General features: G+C 43.4%; 1 protein-coding gene across 4 annotated transcripts in view; it reads right to left on the bottom strand.

The window, feature by feature from the left end:
* CUX1 (cut like homeobox 1) overlaps positions 1-12,603 on the bottom strand; it is a 1,380,044-nt gene extending 1,367,441 nt beyond the window's left edge. Inside the window, exon 1 of one of the 4 annotated variants that reach the window (XM_078679377.1) lies at positions 12,279-12,603. In XM_078679377.1, the coding sequence (XP_078535503.1) occupies positions 12,279-12,341 (63 nt within the window). In that variant the 5' untranslated portion in view covers positions 12,342-12,603. The remainder of the gene's footprint in view (positions 1-12,278) is intronic. The other 3 variants (XM_078679375.1, XM_078679376.1, XM_078679378.1) reach the window with 3 other exon arrangements.
* Between the last annotated feature and the right edge of the window lie 1,678 nt (positions 12,604-14,281).

Here is a 14,281-nt window from a genome sequence, read left to right as displayed (position 1 = left end):
AGATGGGGTCCGCTACGTTAATGTAAAACATGGGGATTAACTTGCTATTACAGTTTCCAAAAGTTAACACTAAGGCTGTGAGAATCCATTCTTCACCCACGGCTGAGAATTTCATTACATATGGCTGATCTGTTTCCTACTGTATGAATGAGGCACCTATCAGACACGTATTTGAGTCCCACAAAGAACATAAAAACGATGATGCATTAATGTTATGTGCTATAATGAAGGTTGTGTGTAACATTTCATAATACCAGTATAAAAACTATAAACCAGAATAAAATGCAAAGTGGATTGAGACAATGTACCATCACACGGGCATTTTACTGTCTCCCCCAGTGATTGCCTCATTTTAGGGAAAGCCATCAGTACATGGGCTATGCCCAAGCGTAATTATGCCGGGACAAAGCGGTATTGGATGTTGGTTGTGAGAGAAATAGTCCTATTAATATATTTTTTCTCTTCTGTATCCTTTACATTAATTTGTTCAGTGGATAAACATTTTTATCTACTTTAGCTAAGTGAAGTCGGGTTCATGAAACAATTGGTGGTCAATAAGGGGATGAACAGGGGCCCCTCCAGTCAGTTCTGAGCACCGCAGTGAAAGAGCCAGCATGGACCCCCTACATATAACGAAGTTAGCACCTCAATAATGGGCCCGGTTTCCTGAGTCGGTAAAAGTGGGGCAGTAGCTGAGTGACCCAGACACAAGGTGACTGACCCATGCTTCATCCAAAAGAACTACCGAGAAGTCAGCTATTGGGTAATGGTAGCAAACAGGATAAATGAAACAGAGTGGCACTGATGAAGGGAACAATGGGGATTGGTTTCCCCAAGAAGCAGGTTCTATCTCAGTTCAGGAGGTTGGGTCCTCCACGGTGGGCTATTTGAAGTTGCCAGGGTTTGTTAGGATTTTAGAGTGCCCAAGGTTAATTTTAATAATGGGTCAAACATTTAGAAAATGTAATAGGTTAGACCAGAGTCAGCCTTCGCCACACGAAGGGTCTCCAACCCATGAAATAAAGGTTTCTACATAAACAAGTTTATTTTTCATTCAATGGCAAAGGACAATATTTATTTGCAATCCTCTTTGGAGGGAATCTTTGTTTTACCAAAAATTCATTATTGAAGACACTGCATGAAGATGAGATTGGCACGGTTTGATTGATTCATTGAATGGGAGACATATGCAAGACACCTGAGGTGTGCATAACAGGTGAAGGGAGAGGTACGTAATACATTGAAACGGGAGTTACAGGAACTAACAGGTCAATAGTGTGCAGAACAGTAAGGAATACTGGTGTGTATAGTTTTCTGGCGCTACAACAGGAGGGTAAAGCAGATCCAATAATATTGGGACCTTATTAGTCCCTGATGCCTTAATAGAAGGCCTCTGGGACTAAGGCAGGCAATGAAGGGACAGAGAATGCGGTCAAAAAAAGAAAATTAAAGGAGGATCAGGAAAAATGCCAGTGGCACAAGTCGAAGGTCAACACCCCAACAGATACAGAGATGGAGGGAATTAGCCCGACATTTGCTACAAAGTGCGGATGATTCAGTACTAGTTGAATTGGACGAAAGAACAATGAATGGGGTTGTGCATGAGATCGGAGATTTGGTATATCGAGCACATACTGATGCTCTTTTCTTTGATCAAAGGCTCCCTAGTGATAACAAGCAATTAGCATCATGGGTCACTGAATTAACAAATGACTGTGTGGAGCCGAGTAAAGGCGGATGGGATAGGGAATAAGCTAAGAATTGGATAGTTGACTCAAATCCAAAGATACAGGGATGGAGGGATCAGGCAGACTAATGAGAACAAGAGATTAAGAAAGGTAAAAGTAAGTAAAAGGAGAATAGATTGAAAATTAAAAAACAGACATGTTACTAATCAGACTGTTACAGAGAACACTCTGTCTGGTGATGCAACTTCTGTAAACACCCTTGGTCCACTGATAGTTCCAGAGTCTGAGACGATCCTATGAGGAATGTCCCGGTAAAGGCAACTTACAAGTTTCATTATGTTTATACCCAATGGACAAAGATGAACTTGTACACTAACTAAAGATTTTCCTAATTTACGAGAAAGCCCCGACGAATGATATTTAAAGGGTGAACACGTATTGAAATTAGGTGATCTGACCGGGAAAGATCTTTAAACTATGCTTTCCATAACTATACCTTCAAAACTGTGGGCTAAGTTTAAAACTGATAAAGAGGTGCAATGGCCAAAGGAAGAACCAGATAGACAAGAAGACTGTTTCATTTCCCAGGAAACTTTGGACCTGCAGCAAAGGGTTCTAGAATGTCTCAATTAACTGGTACCTCGTAAACATATTGACCAGAATAAAATATTCCAGGCAGTTCTAAAAAAAATACACATTTTTTTACAAAAATAAGAGAATAAATCAGTTTATTGCTATTATGAGATGAGGAAGGTTTTCAAGGCCCAGAGTGGAAAGGATATAGATGACCTCGGTTCTAATTCTGCCTTCCCCGCTTCCCATCCAGGGCTCCTGTCGAGTCCAATAAATAGGACACAGGACAGGTGAGGTCCATTATGAAGCATAGGTTGCACCAGAGGGTAAATAGGAGAAAAGGTGAATGCATGGTCAGTTGACCACATGGGTCCTTATGTTCAAGGAGAAATTTATGGTCATAATGTAAAGTACCTAATAGACACTGGTGCCACTTACTCGCCAATACTAGCTAAAACTGCTCCCCACTTACCCTCTTGGAGATGACTAACAGCTCTGTAGGGATTTCTACTGTTGCAATTACAAGTCATATTAGTCAACCTGTAACATTTACCATTGGTCAAATTAAGGACAAACATTTTGTGGTTTCTAACAAAAGTACTTTTACTTTGTTGGGTACGGATGTATTGAGAAAGATGAATGCTGTCATAATATGTACACCAGAGGGTGTTTTCTTTGAATACAGTGATGATTATCCATTTAAAACTCAAATGCATGTACATCATACTGAAGTTTAATATGATGTTTTGCTTTTTTTAACCGGAGGTTTTAACCGGAGGTTGTCCTCCTTCCTGACCGAGCGCTTCTTCCAGGTGTTTGAGGACGAGGTTGTCTCCCCCAAACATCCTCTTAGATGCGGGGTGCCTCAGGGCTCCACCCTGAGCCCCACGCTTTTTAACGTTTACATGCAGCCCCTAGCAGGGATAGTCCAACCCTTTGGTGTGCGTATTGTCACCTACGCGGACGACACCCAACTGGTGGTCACTCTTGACCACAGGGAAGGGGCGTCCAACACCTTAGGTCCCTGTCTGGAGGCTGTGGCTAAGTGGATGCAACTCTCCTGCCTCAGACTCAACGGAGAGAAGACGGAGATTATGTTGTTGGGTAACCCTCCGCTGACTCCTTTGGCTTCCATCTGGCCCACTTGTCTCGGTGTCCCCCCCATTCCTAAACCCCAGATAAAGAGCCTGGGCATCTGGCTCGACAAAGCGCTTGATTTTTCGGTTCAGGCAACCAAAACAGCTGCCACTTGCGTAGGGCTTATGAGGATGCTCCGTAAGGTGCTCCCCCTACTTCCTTTCCAGGCGAGGAGAGTCATGGTTCAGGCCCTGATTCTCTCCCGCCTGGATTATGGAAATGCGTTGTATTTGGGCACCCCGGTAGCAGTGATCCGGAGGCTTCAGGTCACACAAAACTGCGCTGCTCGCCTGCTGTACAACATCCCACGGTGGCAGTCGGCAAAGCATGCCTTAAAAGATCTACACTGACTTCCAGTGGCGGCCAGAGCTCAGTTCAAGGCGATGTGCATTGTGCACAAATCCTTTCATCAAACTGGCCCTGCCATCCTGCTTCCCTTAGCAGTGCCCTATGTCCCCCCCAGAGCCCTCCGTTCTGGATCATTGCATCTAGCGACCACATTTAAAATTAATAAAGTGAGGTGGGGTGGCCGCTCTTTTTCCTACACGGCTGCCAGACTCTGGAACTCCCTCCCCCTTGCCCTGCGAGAGAACCCAAACAGGATGGCTTTCAGGAAAGCGCTGAAAACACACCTATACACTAAAATCTGCTAAACTTTCCTGCTGGCCCACCTAGCTATCAATAGAAGCGCTGCGAGGCCTCCGGGTGGCTGGCGCTATACAAATATAATTTTTCATTTCATTTCATTTCATATTGTTCAAAACAATTCAACGGTTGATGTCTGGGCTTTATACAAATCTGATGTGGGAAGAATATTGAGCCTATGAAGGAAAATGTGTTGCCTCGAGTTCCATAGTACCATATTTCACGGGAAAGAGAGATGGGTTTGCAGGAAATAATATCAGCACTGGTTAAAGAGGGAGTCCTAGTAGAGACAAAGGGGAGTGTCTGGAATGTTCTGATTCTCCCAGTGCGTAAACGAAGTAAAGACCCCTAAAAGCCTGATGTGTGGAGTCTTATGCACGATCTTTGCAAGATTAACATGATTGCACAGCCCAGATTTCCTGTGGTGCCAAACCCTACTACCATACCCTCTTCAGCCACTCATTTTTCAGTCATATATTTTACAAATGTATTCTTCTCCATTCCCCTACACCCAGATAGTCAATATTTATTTTCCTTTGCCTTCAAGGGGAAGGGGGCAGTTTTTCTTGGATGCGGACTCCCCAAGAGTATACAGAATCTCCTTCCATATAGTCACAAATATTAAACACTGACCTTAATCAACTTGTTTTGAAACCCAGGGAAGCATTGAATCACTACATAGATAATCCCTTAGCAGCTGATACGGTAGAACAGTGTACGTGCAGTGAGCTACTACAAATTTGCGTAACTTCTTAGCATCCCCAGAGAAATTAGTTTTGGGAAAAAACAGGGGTCCTATTTGGGCTACCTGATTTCTAAAGGGGGAACGTGTGTATCACCTGAAGGTATTCGTGCAATATTGCAACACCCTGCTACCAGGACAAAATATGAAGTATGTTCATTTGTAGGAATGGCAGGTTATTACAGGTAGCGGATACCAAATTTCTCTCTCATTTCTAAACCTTTACAAGACCCATTAGACAAGGATGTTACTGACTGTCCCCTGGATGCAGATACATCTGGAAAGGTTTCACACAACTAAAAAGGCTTTCAGTGAGCCTCCAGCATTGGTGGTATTAGATTCCAATAAAAGGTTTCCCTTCTTTACACAGGAGCTAAAAGGATGTGCCCTTGAAGTACTCGCACAGAAACACGGGGTCTTGAGATACCCTGTGAATATTTGTCTGCAATATTAGACCCTGAAGCCAGAGCACTTCCCAAATGTCCGAGGGCGGAAGTACAAAGTGGAGTTTGGTTTTAGGAAATACATTGAATATGTATGTACCTCACTCTGTTGATACATAGCTGAATAAAACATGTAAACTGAATTTAACGAATACCAAACTTATTAGGTATGAATAGATTCTATTTTCACCTCACAAATGTTACTTTGCGTTGTTATATTTTTTTGAACCCAGCCACATTGATGTCTTTGTTCATGGAGGATCAAATGACAGAATTAATTGTATTTTGGTGACAGGCAACAAACTAAAGGCAGAATTGATGTGTCAGACAAAGCTACACCAGGATCATCATAGGGACAATGTTGCAATACAATTGATGAATGTATAATATAAATACATTAACTTTTCAGATTGCTGGATATGCTGCCCAGGCTTAACCTAAAAAGGAATGTCGGACCAACTAGGAGAGCTCACTATGTTACCTGCACTTTTACTTTCAGCAGGGAGTTTCAATTTGGTTTTGTAATGCTGTGAGTGAAGACAGAATTAGAACTAGTTGGTATAATTTTGATGTCAAAATTTTCCTTCCCAACAGGGAGACACCAATTTGAAGACATGGAATTGGAACCCGTTGGTAAGATGGGTTTTCCGGTCCAGGGAAGACATGGCTTGGCAGTTCGGGCTGGACTGTCCCCATGAGGCACACGGTCAAGACTGATATGCATATAGCTGTGTCTGAACTGGGGTAGCGAATTGAGCTAAAGAACGAAGAGGGATTCAACCCAGATCTGTGACTGGGTGTGAGTATCTGAAAAGTTTCAGTGCTCCGTCCATCATCTCCTCGATGGATGTGATGCCTTTATTTTCCTTGTTAATAAGGGGGCTGCCATTTAAAATATAGGGTTTTGACCTGAATCATCCTCAGTTCTATTACAGTGATGGATCTTGGGTCAAAGACATGACCAATAGCCCAATCTGAGCAAGTTTAGAAATGAGGATTATGGACTGTCAGTAAACATCAGAAAGATTAGTAAAATTGGCATAAGAATGAAGAGCACTAGGAAATAGACGGGCTAAATTGACGTTATCCTGTGAGTGCCTATAGAAAAACCTATGGGGTAATAACTTGATGGAACCCAGTGAATAATTCATCAGATTGTGTTAGGCTAAATCTTTGTGCCAAACTATCACATCTAAATTAATTACCACACAGCCACCGTCCAAATCCATGATAGGTGAACCAACCCATTTAACAAAATGTACCATCATGACATTATGGGCTTCCAAAAGGGAACGGTTGGTTTTTGAGTGAAGCCAATGTATTATCAAGCTGGAAGTATTGACTGACACATCAGGGGAGAGGGGAGGAGCATTCACCATCCGTACTGTGCATGGGCTGCAGCTGTTGGAAGATGAAGTACAACATTGTCGAGGATCATGGAGCGAGGTACTACACACATACTCGCCCCCATGCCCCTTTTGGCTAACAGTTGCTACGAGAGCTGGAAGATCCGGGATGCGCTGGCACAGCTCCACCCCATGAATAACTCTCCCACTATTGGGTGCCCCTGGCATGTCAGCATCATAAAGTTAGTGGGCGACAGTACCTGAAGGTGACGGAAAACCCTCCCCCTCGAGCGCAATGTAGCCACAGAAACATGGCCCCTTAAAACCACCCACTATGCCTTCAAACCATTGTTGGGCATACTGGTCATAGCTTGGTGACCTTCAGAGTGTGTCTCACTAGGAGAATGGGCATTTGCATATTTGTCAACAATCTATGTTTGATCGCCCCAAGACTGATTGGTGACAAGAGACTTCAAAGCATCAACAAATCTAGGCAGGAAATTATCTAGAAAGGCGGAATGGAAAATGTTGGCGCCTTCTAGGGATTGAGTACCTGTCATGCAAGTTATATTGGTAATAGTACCAGCAGGCACCAACTGGACAGGCACAAAACCAGGACCAAATGGAGAATCAGTGGAATTGACAGTAGACTTTGTAGAAGAAATTATGGTACACTTTTTACGCTAAACTGGAGGCAAAACAATCTTCCCTCAATCTACATAGTTTTGTCTTTTGTATAATGCATAGGTTCTTTCAGGCTTAACAGTACAGACAGCCATAGCACGAGCTTCCAACAATATACGGAGCAGAAGTCGAAGCTTCCACCACACACTAAACAGACATATAATAGCCAATCCCAGTGCAATCATTTTCATCACCAGAACTTTGATGCTCATAATCCTGAAATTACTTTCAAATGGATTAGCTCCCCACTCTCGATTTTTTCTTCGATCCTCTCTTGCTCCTAACTGTACGACTCTGTGGCCCGGTCATTTCCACTAAGGTCTTCTGCTGTGAACTTCCCATCTAGACAACTAGACCCCCAAGACTGGGTACCCATTTATGGACTACCGTTCCGTTGCAGTCAAGGCACTACATAGCATAAAACCATTCTCTCAATACGACTAAAATGCAGTGATCCCAGAGGGTGTTTACGAAAAGTTATTTCTAATGGTGTGAGCTACAGACCATGCATCAATTGGTTAGAGACACTGCTTTCTTCAAAGTGTAAGTTAGAATCTAGAAATCATCAACTGGTTGGCTTATGAGATAATTCCTCCTTCTATAAAGGACTACAATGAGGAAATGGGAGGCAGTCACTTTTTGATGCAGTAGGTTGTATGTGACCTATTCAGGGGCCAACTATCACGTTGTCACTACCCATCACAGCAGGTGTGCTTAAAATCCTGCTTTTTTTTCTACAATTTTTAACATTATTCACTAGCCTGTAATGAGAGCATGACATCAGTCGTGTAGTAAAACATTACACTTGACTTTTTTTTTTAAATCTCACAATACCTACTGCAGCAGTGCACGAAGCAACTAGAGCATCAACTGCAACAAGGCACAAACAACAACAACAAAAAACGTAATTAAGAGAAGCAGCTTTACAGCTTTCTTTCTACTTTTCCAACAAATCTGATATTGGCTGATAAGTGGATATTTCCAATATTGTTTTTATGCACTAATGAAATGGTCTACAGAAGTACATGCACCTGTGCTTTACCACATATTCTAAAAGGTTTCAATAATGCTTGCAACAAATTATAACCACATACTATTTGTTTTACAGTACAGAGGTCTACAACCAAAAGACACAGAACAAGGATTTCAGAAAAGGCTGGTGGGCATGTAAAAGTGTTATCACGCATTACAAGTACAAAATTATACAACATCGTAAGTAAAGGGAAAACATCATAGTATTCACTGTAAACCACGCCAAAATTTGCTGGTTATCTCCCAAGAATTGGAATAGATGCTATTTATTGCACATGATAAATTCTGAACGCCGAGGAGTCAGATTATTTTTTCAGGTGCAATAAATAGGGCCTACTCCTCTAACACACTAAATCAGGGGCACGGCAAGTCGCATTTAATGTCTGTCACTTTATAAACTAACTTCGCTTTTTCTCCAGTTGGTCAAAGAGTCCCTTAAGAGTTTGGAACAGTTTTACAGCTCATGGATGGTAGGCATTTCAAATTGACGTTTTAGAACGTACAATTCTCAAAAAAAAGTTGAATTTTCTTTTCTTTTTTAAACAAGTCATCCAATGTGTGCTGAAAATTGATACCACCAACGCATAATGTATTCTAAAACTGGTGAGGGGCCACGATCGTTTAAGTAATTACCAGTTAGCGTGTACTTTATCAACCCTAGTAATTTAAAGTTCTGGGACTAGAGAATAAAATAAAATGGTTTGCAGAGTGAGCATTGGTGCGAACAGCCATAGACCAAAGAAGGGCATCCGATGGTCCCTCCGAGAATGAAGATGGCATTCAGTGACCTTACACCACTGCTAATTTCACGCTCTGCAAACCCATGAAATGTAAACACTCCATTACAGCTCTATTTTCTACTATAGTGCTTTACAGTTTCAAAAGGCTGGAAACACCACGGATACCCTTTTTATGGCATACAAACTGTTAAGACTACATAGCACATTTTACTTCCAATATTTCAGGCAAGAAGGCGCATATTAAAAGTTTGCTATTGTACAATTAACTTTCAGTGGTTAACCTAAGTGCATGATATATACAAAAAAACTAGCTAGCTCGTGTTGAACACAACCAGATTACAACAAAGTCCTACACAATTTCAGAAAACATACATAAAATAAGAGCCCCTTAAAAAAAGTCAATCAAATTCAAGTTTAGTACAGTTAGTATAAAGCTAAAACGGCATCATTGTGTGAATTATATACCGATAAAGGCTTATAAGACTAAATTGGGTTTACGCTTTCTTATGTACATGTGGCACCAAACCAGTATAAAGCCAGGCTGCTCTGTGAGCGTATCACAGATCGATTAAAAACGAGAAGAAATAATACGGAAAGTGCCGATCCGATATTACAGGACTATTTATCTATGTTATCACTGTATTACACCTACAACTAAACCAACAAAAAGTCTGGTCGTGTTGTTTTCTTTTGCGAACAAAACGTGCACATACAAATGAGTCAACCAGTACAAATATTTGGAAAAAATTGTTTCCCGGTTCACAAAATTCCAGTAGAAAATTTAAGGCAGGTTCCAGCGCAACGTCTTCCTTTATTAAATTCAAGGCCGCTGCCAGATAACTAAAATCTAAATGATACATCATTTGTCACAATCACCTTCTTACTCCCGAACCAAAATGGCAATATAATTTGAGTTCAGGTTTACATGAGTTAACAAATTAAAAGTCCGAAAGGTGCGTTTTAAGCGCTGTACAGCCATGTACAGTTTGCGATAAACTGTTCCACTTCAAATTCTGATCCAAAATAAAAAAAAAGTCATCAAATGCAAAAATGTAATTACAAAGGACAACGAAAAGGATCCTGAAATGTAGTGTGATCCCTTTGTTTACTAGGTTCAGCAACAGCTGTTAAGGGGCATGATTTCAGACCGGACAAGCAATCCCAGCATCTAATGAGGGTTAAAAAAAAAAAAAGTCCGATTCCAAGCGTCCCCCGTAAAAGCCGCGAGCCGTGTCTGCGACAAGCGATGATAAACACGCCGCTTTGTGTCCTGGTGCTGCCCCCTGAAGTTTGTGTGAATGTCTATTGATCGGAGCCTGCGCTGCGGCTGCCGTCTGGGGCCGGAGCCGGATTCCCACACTGAGGGCACATTCCTCAGGGCTACAAGGACAGTCTGGGCAGGCAGACAGCGGCTTAAACCCGGACACCTGTGTCCAGAGGGGATCCCCACAGACAAGAGGGCGGGGGGGGGGGGGCTCCCATCCTCTCTCTCCATACAGCAGTCTGAGCCCTTGCAATTAAACACCCCCCTCCTATTCTTAAACTTTAGTTGGGTAAATCTAATCCGGAGTCAGACGCGGAGACCTCTATCACACTGTAGGCCAGTGTCCCCAGTGCAGAGCAAAAGGGCACCCAATTCTCAAAACGAAACGAGTGGCAGCTTCTACCCACCACCCTTAACTACCCCCAGCAAAGAAAACACCATCCTCCCGCCACGGACAGAGATTCAAACCACCTCATTATAAATAATTTTTTAAAAAATAAGACCAGCTATCGCTACCCCGTCCCCCAAAACAAGCTTAGCATGGCAACCTCGGTCTAGTGAACCCCCACAACAGACCGGAGGCCTGTGGTTATTAAAGGGCTCTTGGTGGAACAAATAATGTCACAGCCTCCCAAACAGACATCGCACAAAAATACGGCCAGCCTCCCTCACCAGCGCGGACTACTCCGGACACAGTGACCCACAAACAGAAGAAGTGCGCCTCTCGATCCACCACACACTCCCCAATAGTTGGGTACACCCTCCGATGCCCTAAAGATGCGACACAGAAGCTCCCCCGGAGTGAGACTCGGAGGGGGGGGGGGGCGCAGTGGGGCAGGAGGCTCCGGTCAAGTGCAAGTAGAAATCGAGTGCGGCGGGGGAGGGGTGGTATGCAGCCCACCTTCCTCAATGGATCGATAGGGAGCTCTATAGCTAGAAATACACCCCTTGTACAAACACCCCTTCAATAACGGGGAGCCCTCCCCCCCCCCCAATCTTTACCCTCCGAGGGACTCCAAATGCACACTTTCAGCACCCCCACCCTTCATTAGCACTGCCATACGGAAACTCCCGAGTTCGAAAGAATGCTGCAGTAAATGGCTATTATTATTGTCATGAAGCTATGGCAAAGAATATGCCCTTCTAAAAAAAAATAATAATAATTCAGCATGAGCCCCCTAATTGAGTTCTAAAACTGCACACTAAACCCTCCCAGACCTGCACATAACAAAACCTCAGTGAACGCCCGGCGAGTACTACAACCTTCACAAGGCTAACAGCACAGCTACTTTTCAAAGACAAGTAAAGCACGCGTCACGAACAAACTTTTTTTCATAATAAATTAACAAACTGCATCCATGTCCTTAAAAATGTAAAACAATCTAGTATCTGTTAAAAATCATTTTTGCTGTGAAAAAAAAAAAAGTTTAAAAATATCAGTTCCTGAATGTAAACAAACCCCCGCTCCCTAAAACCGTCTAAAATCCATAAAACATTTCAGCGGGTGAATAAAAACACACAAATCCAGAACTGTAATAGTTCATTTCACAACAAAAACATTTAAACATCTATAAAATGACGCGTTTCTGTGAGGGGTGGTTGGTCCTCGAATAAGGCTCCGGCTGAGTGGAGGAAGCGGCGGCCGGCAGCGAGGAGAAACAGAAAATAAATCCTCAAAATACACAAAAAGGCGGAAAATAAGATAAAGTCCACCGAACACAGCGGCCAACGAGTGGAAAAGAGACGGTTATCGGCTGCTAGAGCGGCGCCGGGCCCGGGGAGCGCAGCGCCCGCAGCCCCGGCGCCATCTTGGCTGATCGATGAATTGAACAAAGAGGATCAATTTCTGATAAAACGTTATCAATGAGAGGAGGCCCCGAGCCCAGCACTGGTCTTCCGGAGGGCCACCGAGCCCCGCAGCGGGCCGGCGGGAGCCCCCGGGCCCGGGCGACAAGAAGGCAAGGAGAGAGGAAGATATGCTGACCTGCAGCTGCTGTAAATCAAAGCGCTTCCAATATTGAAACATCGATCCCACATTGGCCGCCATCTTGAGACATATTGAGACGGAGTGAGCGGCTGATAGAGAGGGGCTGGAGTTCAGCGGGAAGGGAGGGAGCAGGCGGGGCAGGGAGGGAGGGCGGAGGGAAGCCAGCAAGACGCGGAGCAGGAATTCCCGCCCCGAGAGCGGAATGGAGCGCAAGGGAAGGCGGCCTTGGCTGTGGGCCGCGGCGCCCAGGCCTAGACAGCCGCTGTTGACGCTGCCGCCGCCTCCTCCTGCTCTCAAACTGTGGTCCACGCGCCCTCCATTCCAGACAGGGATCCGCGCGCCGCGCTGTGGCGCAGCTCCCTCAGCCCGGCACAGAGCGGCTCAGGCAAAGGTTCACACGGGCTCCGAGCGCGCCGGACGCCGGGACCAGAAGCCCGAGCAGCAGAGGCCCGGCCGCAACGGATAGTAGCGAAAAAATAATATGCATAAATAGAGGCTGTTTACCAGCCCAGAGTTAAGCAGCGCGCGTGAGTACTGATTCAAGCTAAACAAATACTAAAATAAAAGCACGACAAAATGTTTATCACGCAGTGCATTCAATAATGACGCACGTCGCTGGGCTGGTGTCTATGAAACAGAAAACACGAAATACATTAAAACTCCATAAAAATAAGTACTTGTATATCTGCGAAATTAGAAATATTTTGGTTGTGCTTTACCCACAGTAAGCAGGGTTTCAAGACACGGGACTACACTTGCGTAAAAAAAGCGCTTAATTCACAGCACTTAAAAAAAACGATTGTTTTTGTAACTAATATTTAATTTAAGCTGTATGTAGCAGCACTATGGTAGAAGTCACTCGACCAAAGTGTATATTTTAAATAAATGCAAAAATAATATCCGGTGTGGCAACGTCTCTTAAGAACTCATTCCAACTTTACACTTGATACCAAAAATAAAGATCAAATTCTGATAACGTTATCACTCATCAATGTGAGGAGGACCTGAGCTTGGGCCAGTGATTTTTTTCTCCAAATATTTTTTTAATAGGTTTCATTTTTCTAATCTATACGTCCCTCAAACCTGCCAGCTCCAAAATAGGAGAGCCGTTCCTTGCTTTACTGGGCAGAGTTGTTATTCCCCAACTTTTCAGGGTCACCCTCGGAAAATCTCTCCTACTGCAAGTTAAGAAGCAAATAATAGGTTTGTTTTCTGTCGCAAAAACTTCATATTAGGTGATCAGAGAAGTTTGCCGACAACATTCAAAAGTTAGCTTTTGGAAAAAAGCTTTGAGAGGACGTCATGGCGTAAAATCGACGATTTAGGGTGATTAAGACACCACGCATGTTCTGCTTGCATACACAAAATTGACTGAATGGGGCATCAGCGCTGTTTAGTAAGAGCGCTCCATACTTATTTTGTTCATGTGACGTGCGATATTGGTCTGAGATTATACATAATTAAAAGAGAAAAAATACAGTTGTAGGCTGATACACACCAGGGCATGATGGTAAATGTTTTAATATTACCTAGAAAGTAGTATAGCACATCGTGCACCACTAGACTACTTACTTACAGAGGGAAATGGAAGGGGGAATATCATAGAACAGCTTGGAGAAGAGAGTTGTCTTGAACTTTTTTCTGAATATCATGATGTTCCACTGTGCTGAGCCCGGTACAGTGCAGTGATAATTCTCCATACTCGGCAACGTGACACGCCACCCTCAGCTGTAGCAGTTGGGTCACTCATTATAATCTTGTTGAAAGCACTGTAGGCAACTATTGTTTTGCTCCGGCAATAGCTTACTTAAAGTGCCAGGCAGGTCTATACATCATGTCCTTTACCGTACACAAAGCTAGCATATATTTATCTTTTCAGTCTTTTAATTTTATATGTGGTCGACCACTAGAGGACATTTAAGCCCCTTGGAAAAATCGGAAATAGACGATTTAATGAGAAAAGTTAATAAACCAGGAGGGAGTGTCCAATTCAGTTTCAT

The sequence above is a fragment of the Lissotriton helveticus genome, chromosome 3_1 (genome assembly GCF_964261635.1).
Source record: "Lissotriton helveticus chromosome 3_1, aLisHel1.1, whole genome shotgun sequence".
NCBI lineage: Eukaryota > Metazoa > Chordata > Amphibia > Caudata > Salamandridae > Lissotriton > Lissotriton helveticus.
The sequence above is the reverse complement of the archived record's forward strand: the minus strand, read 5'-3'. Positions and strand labels throughout refer to the sequence as shown.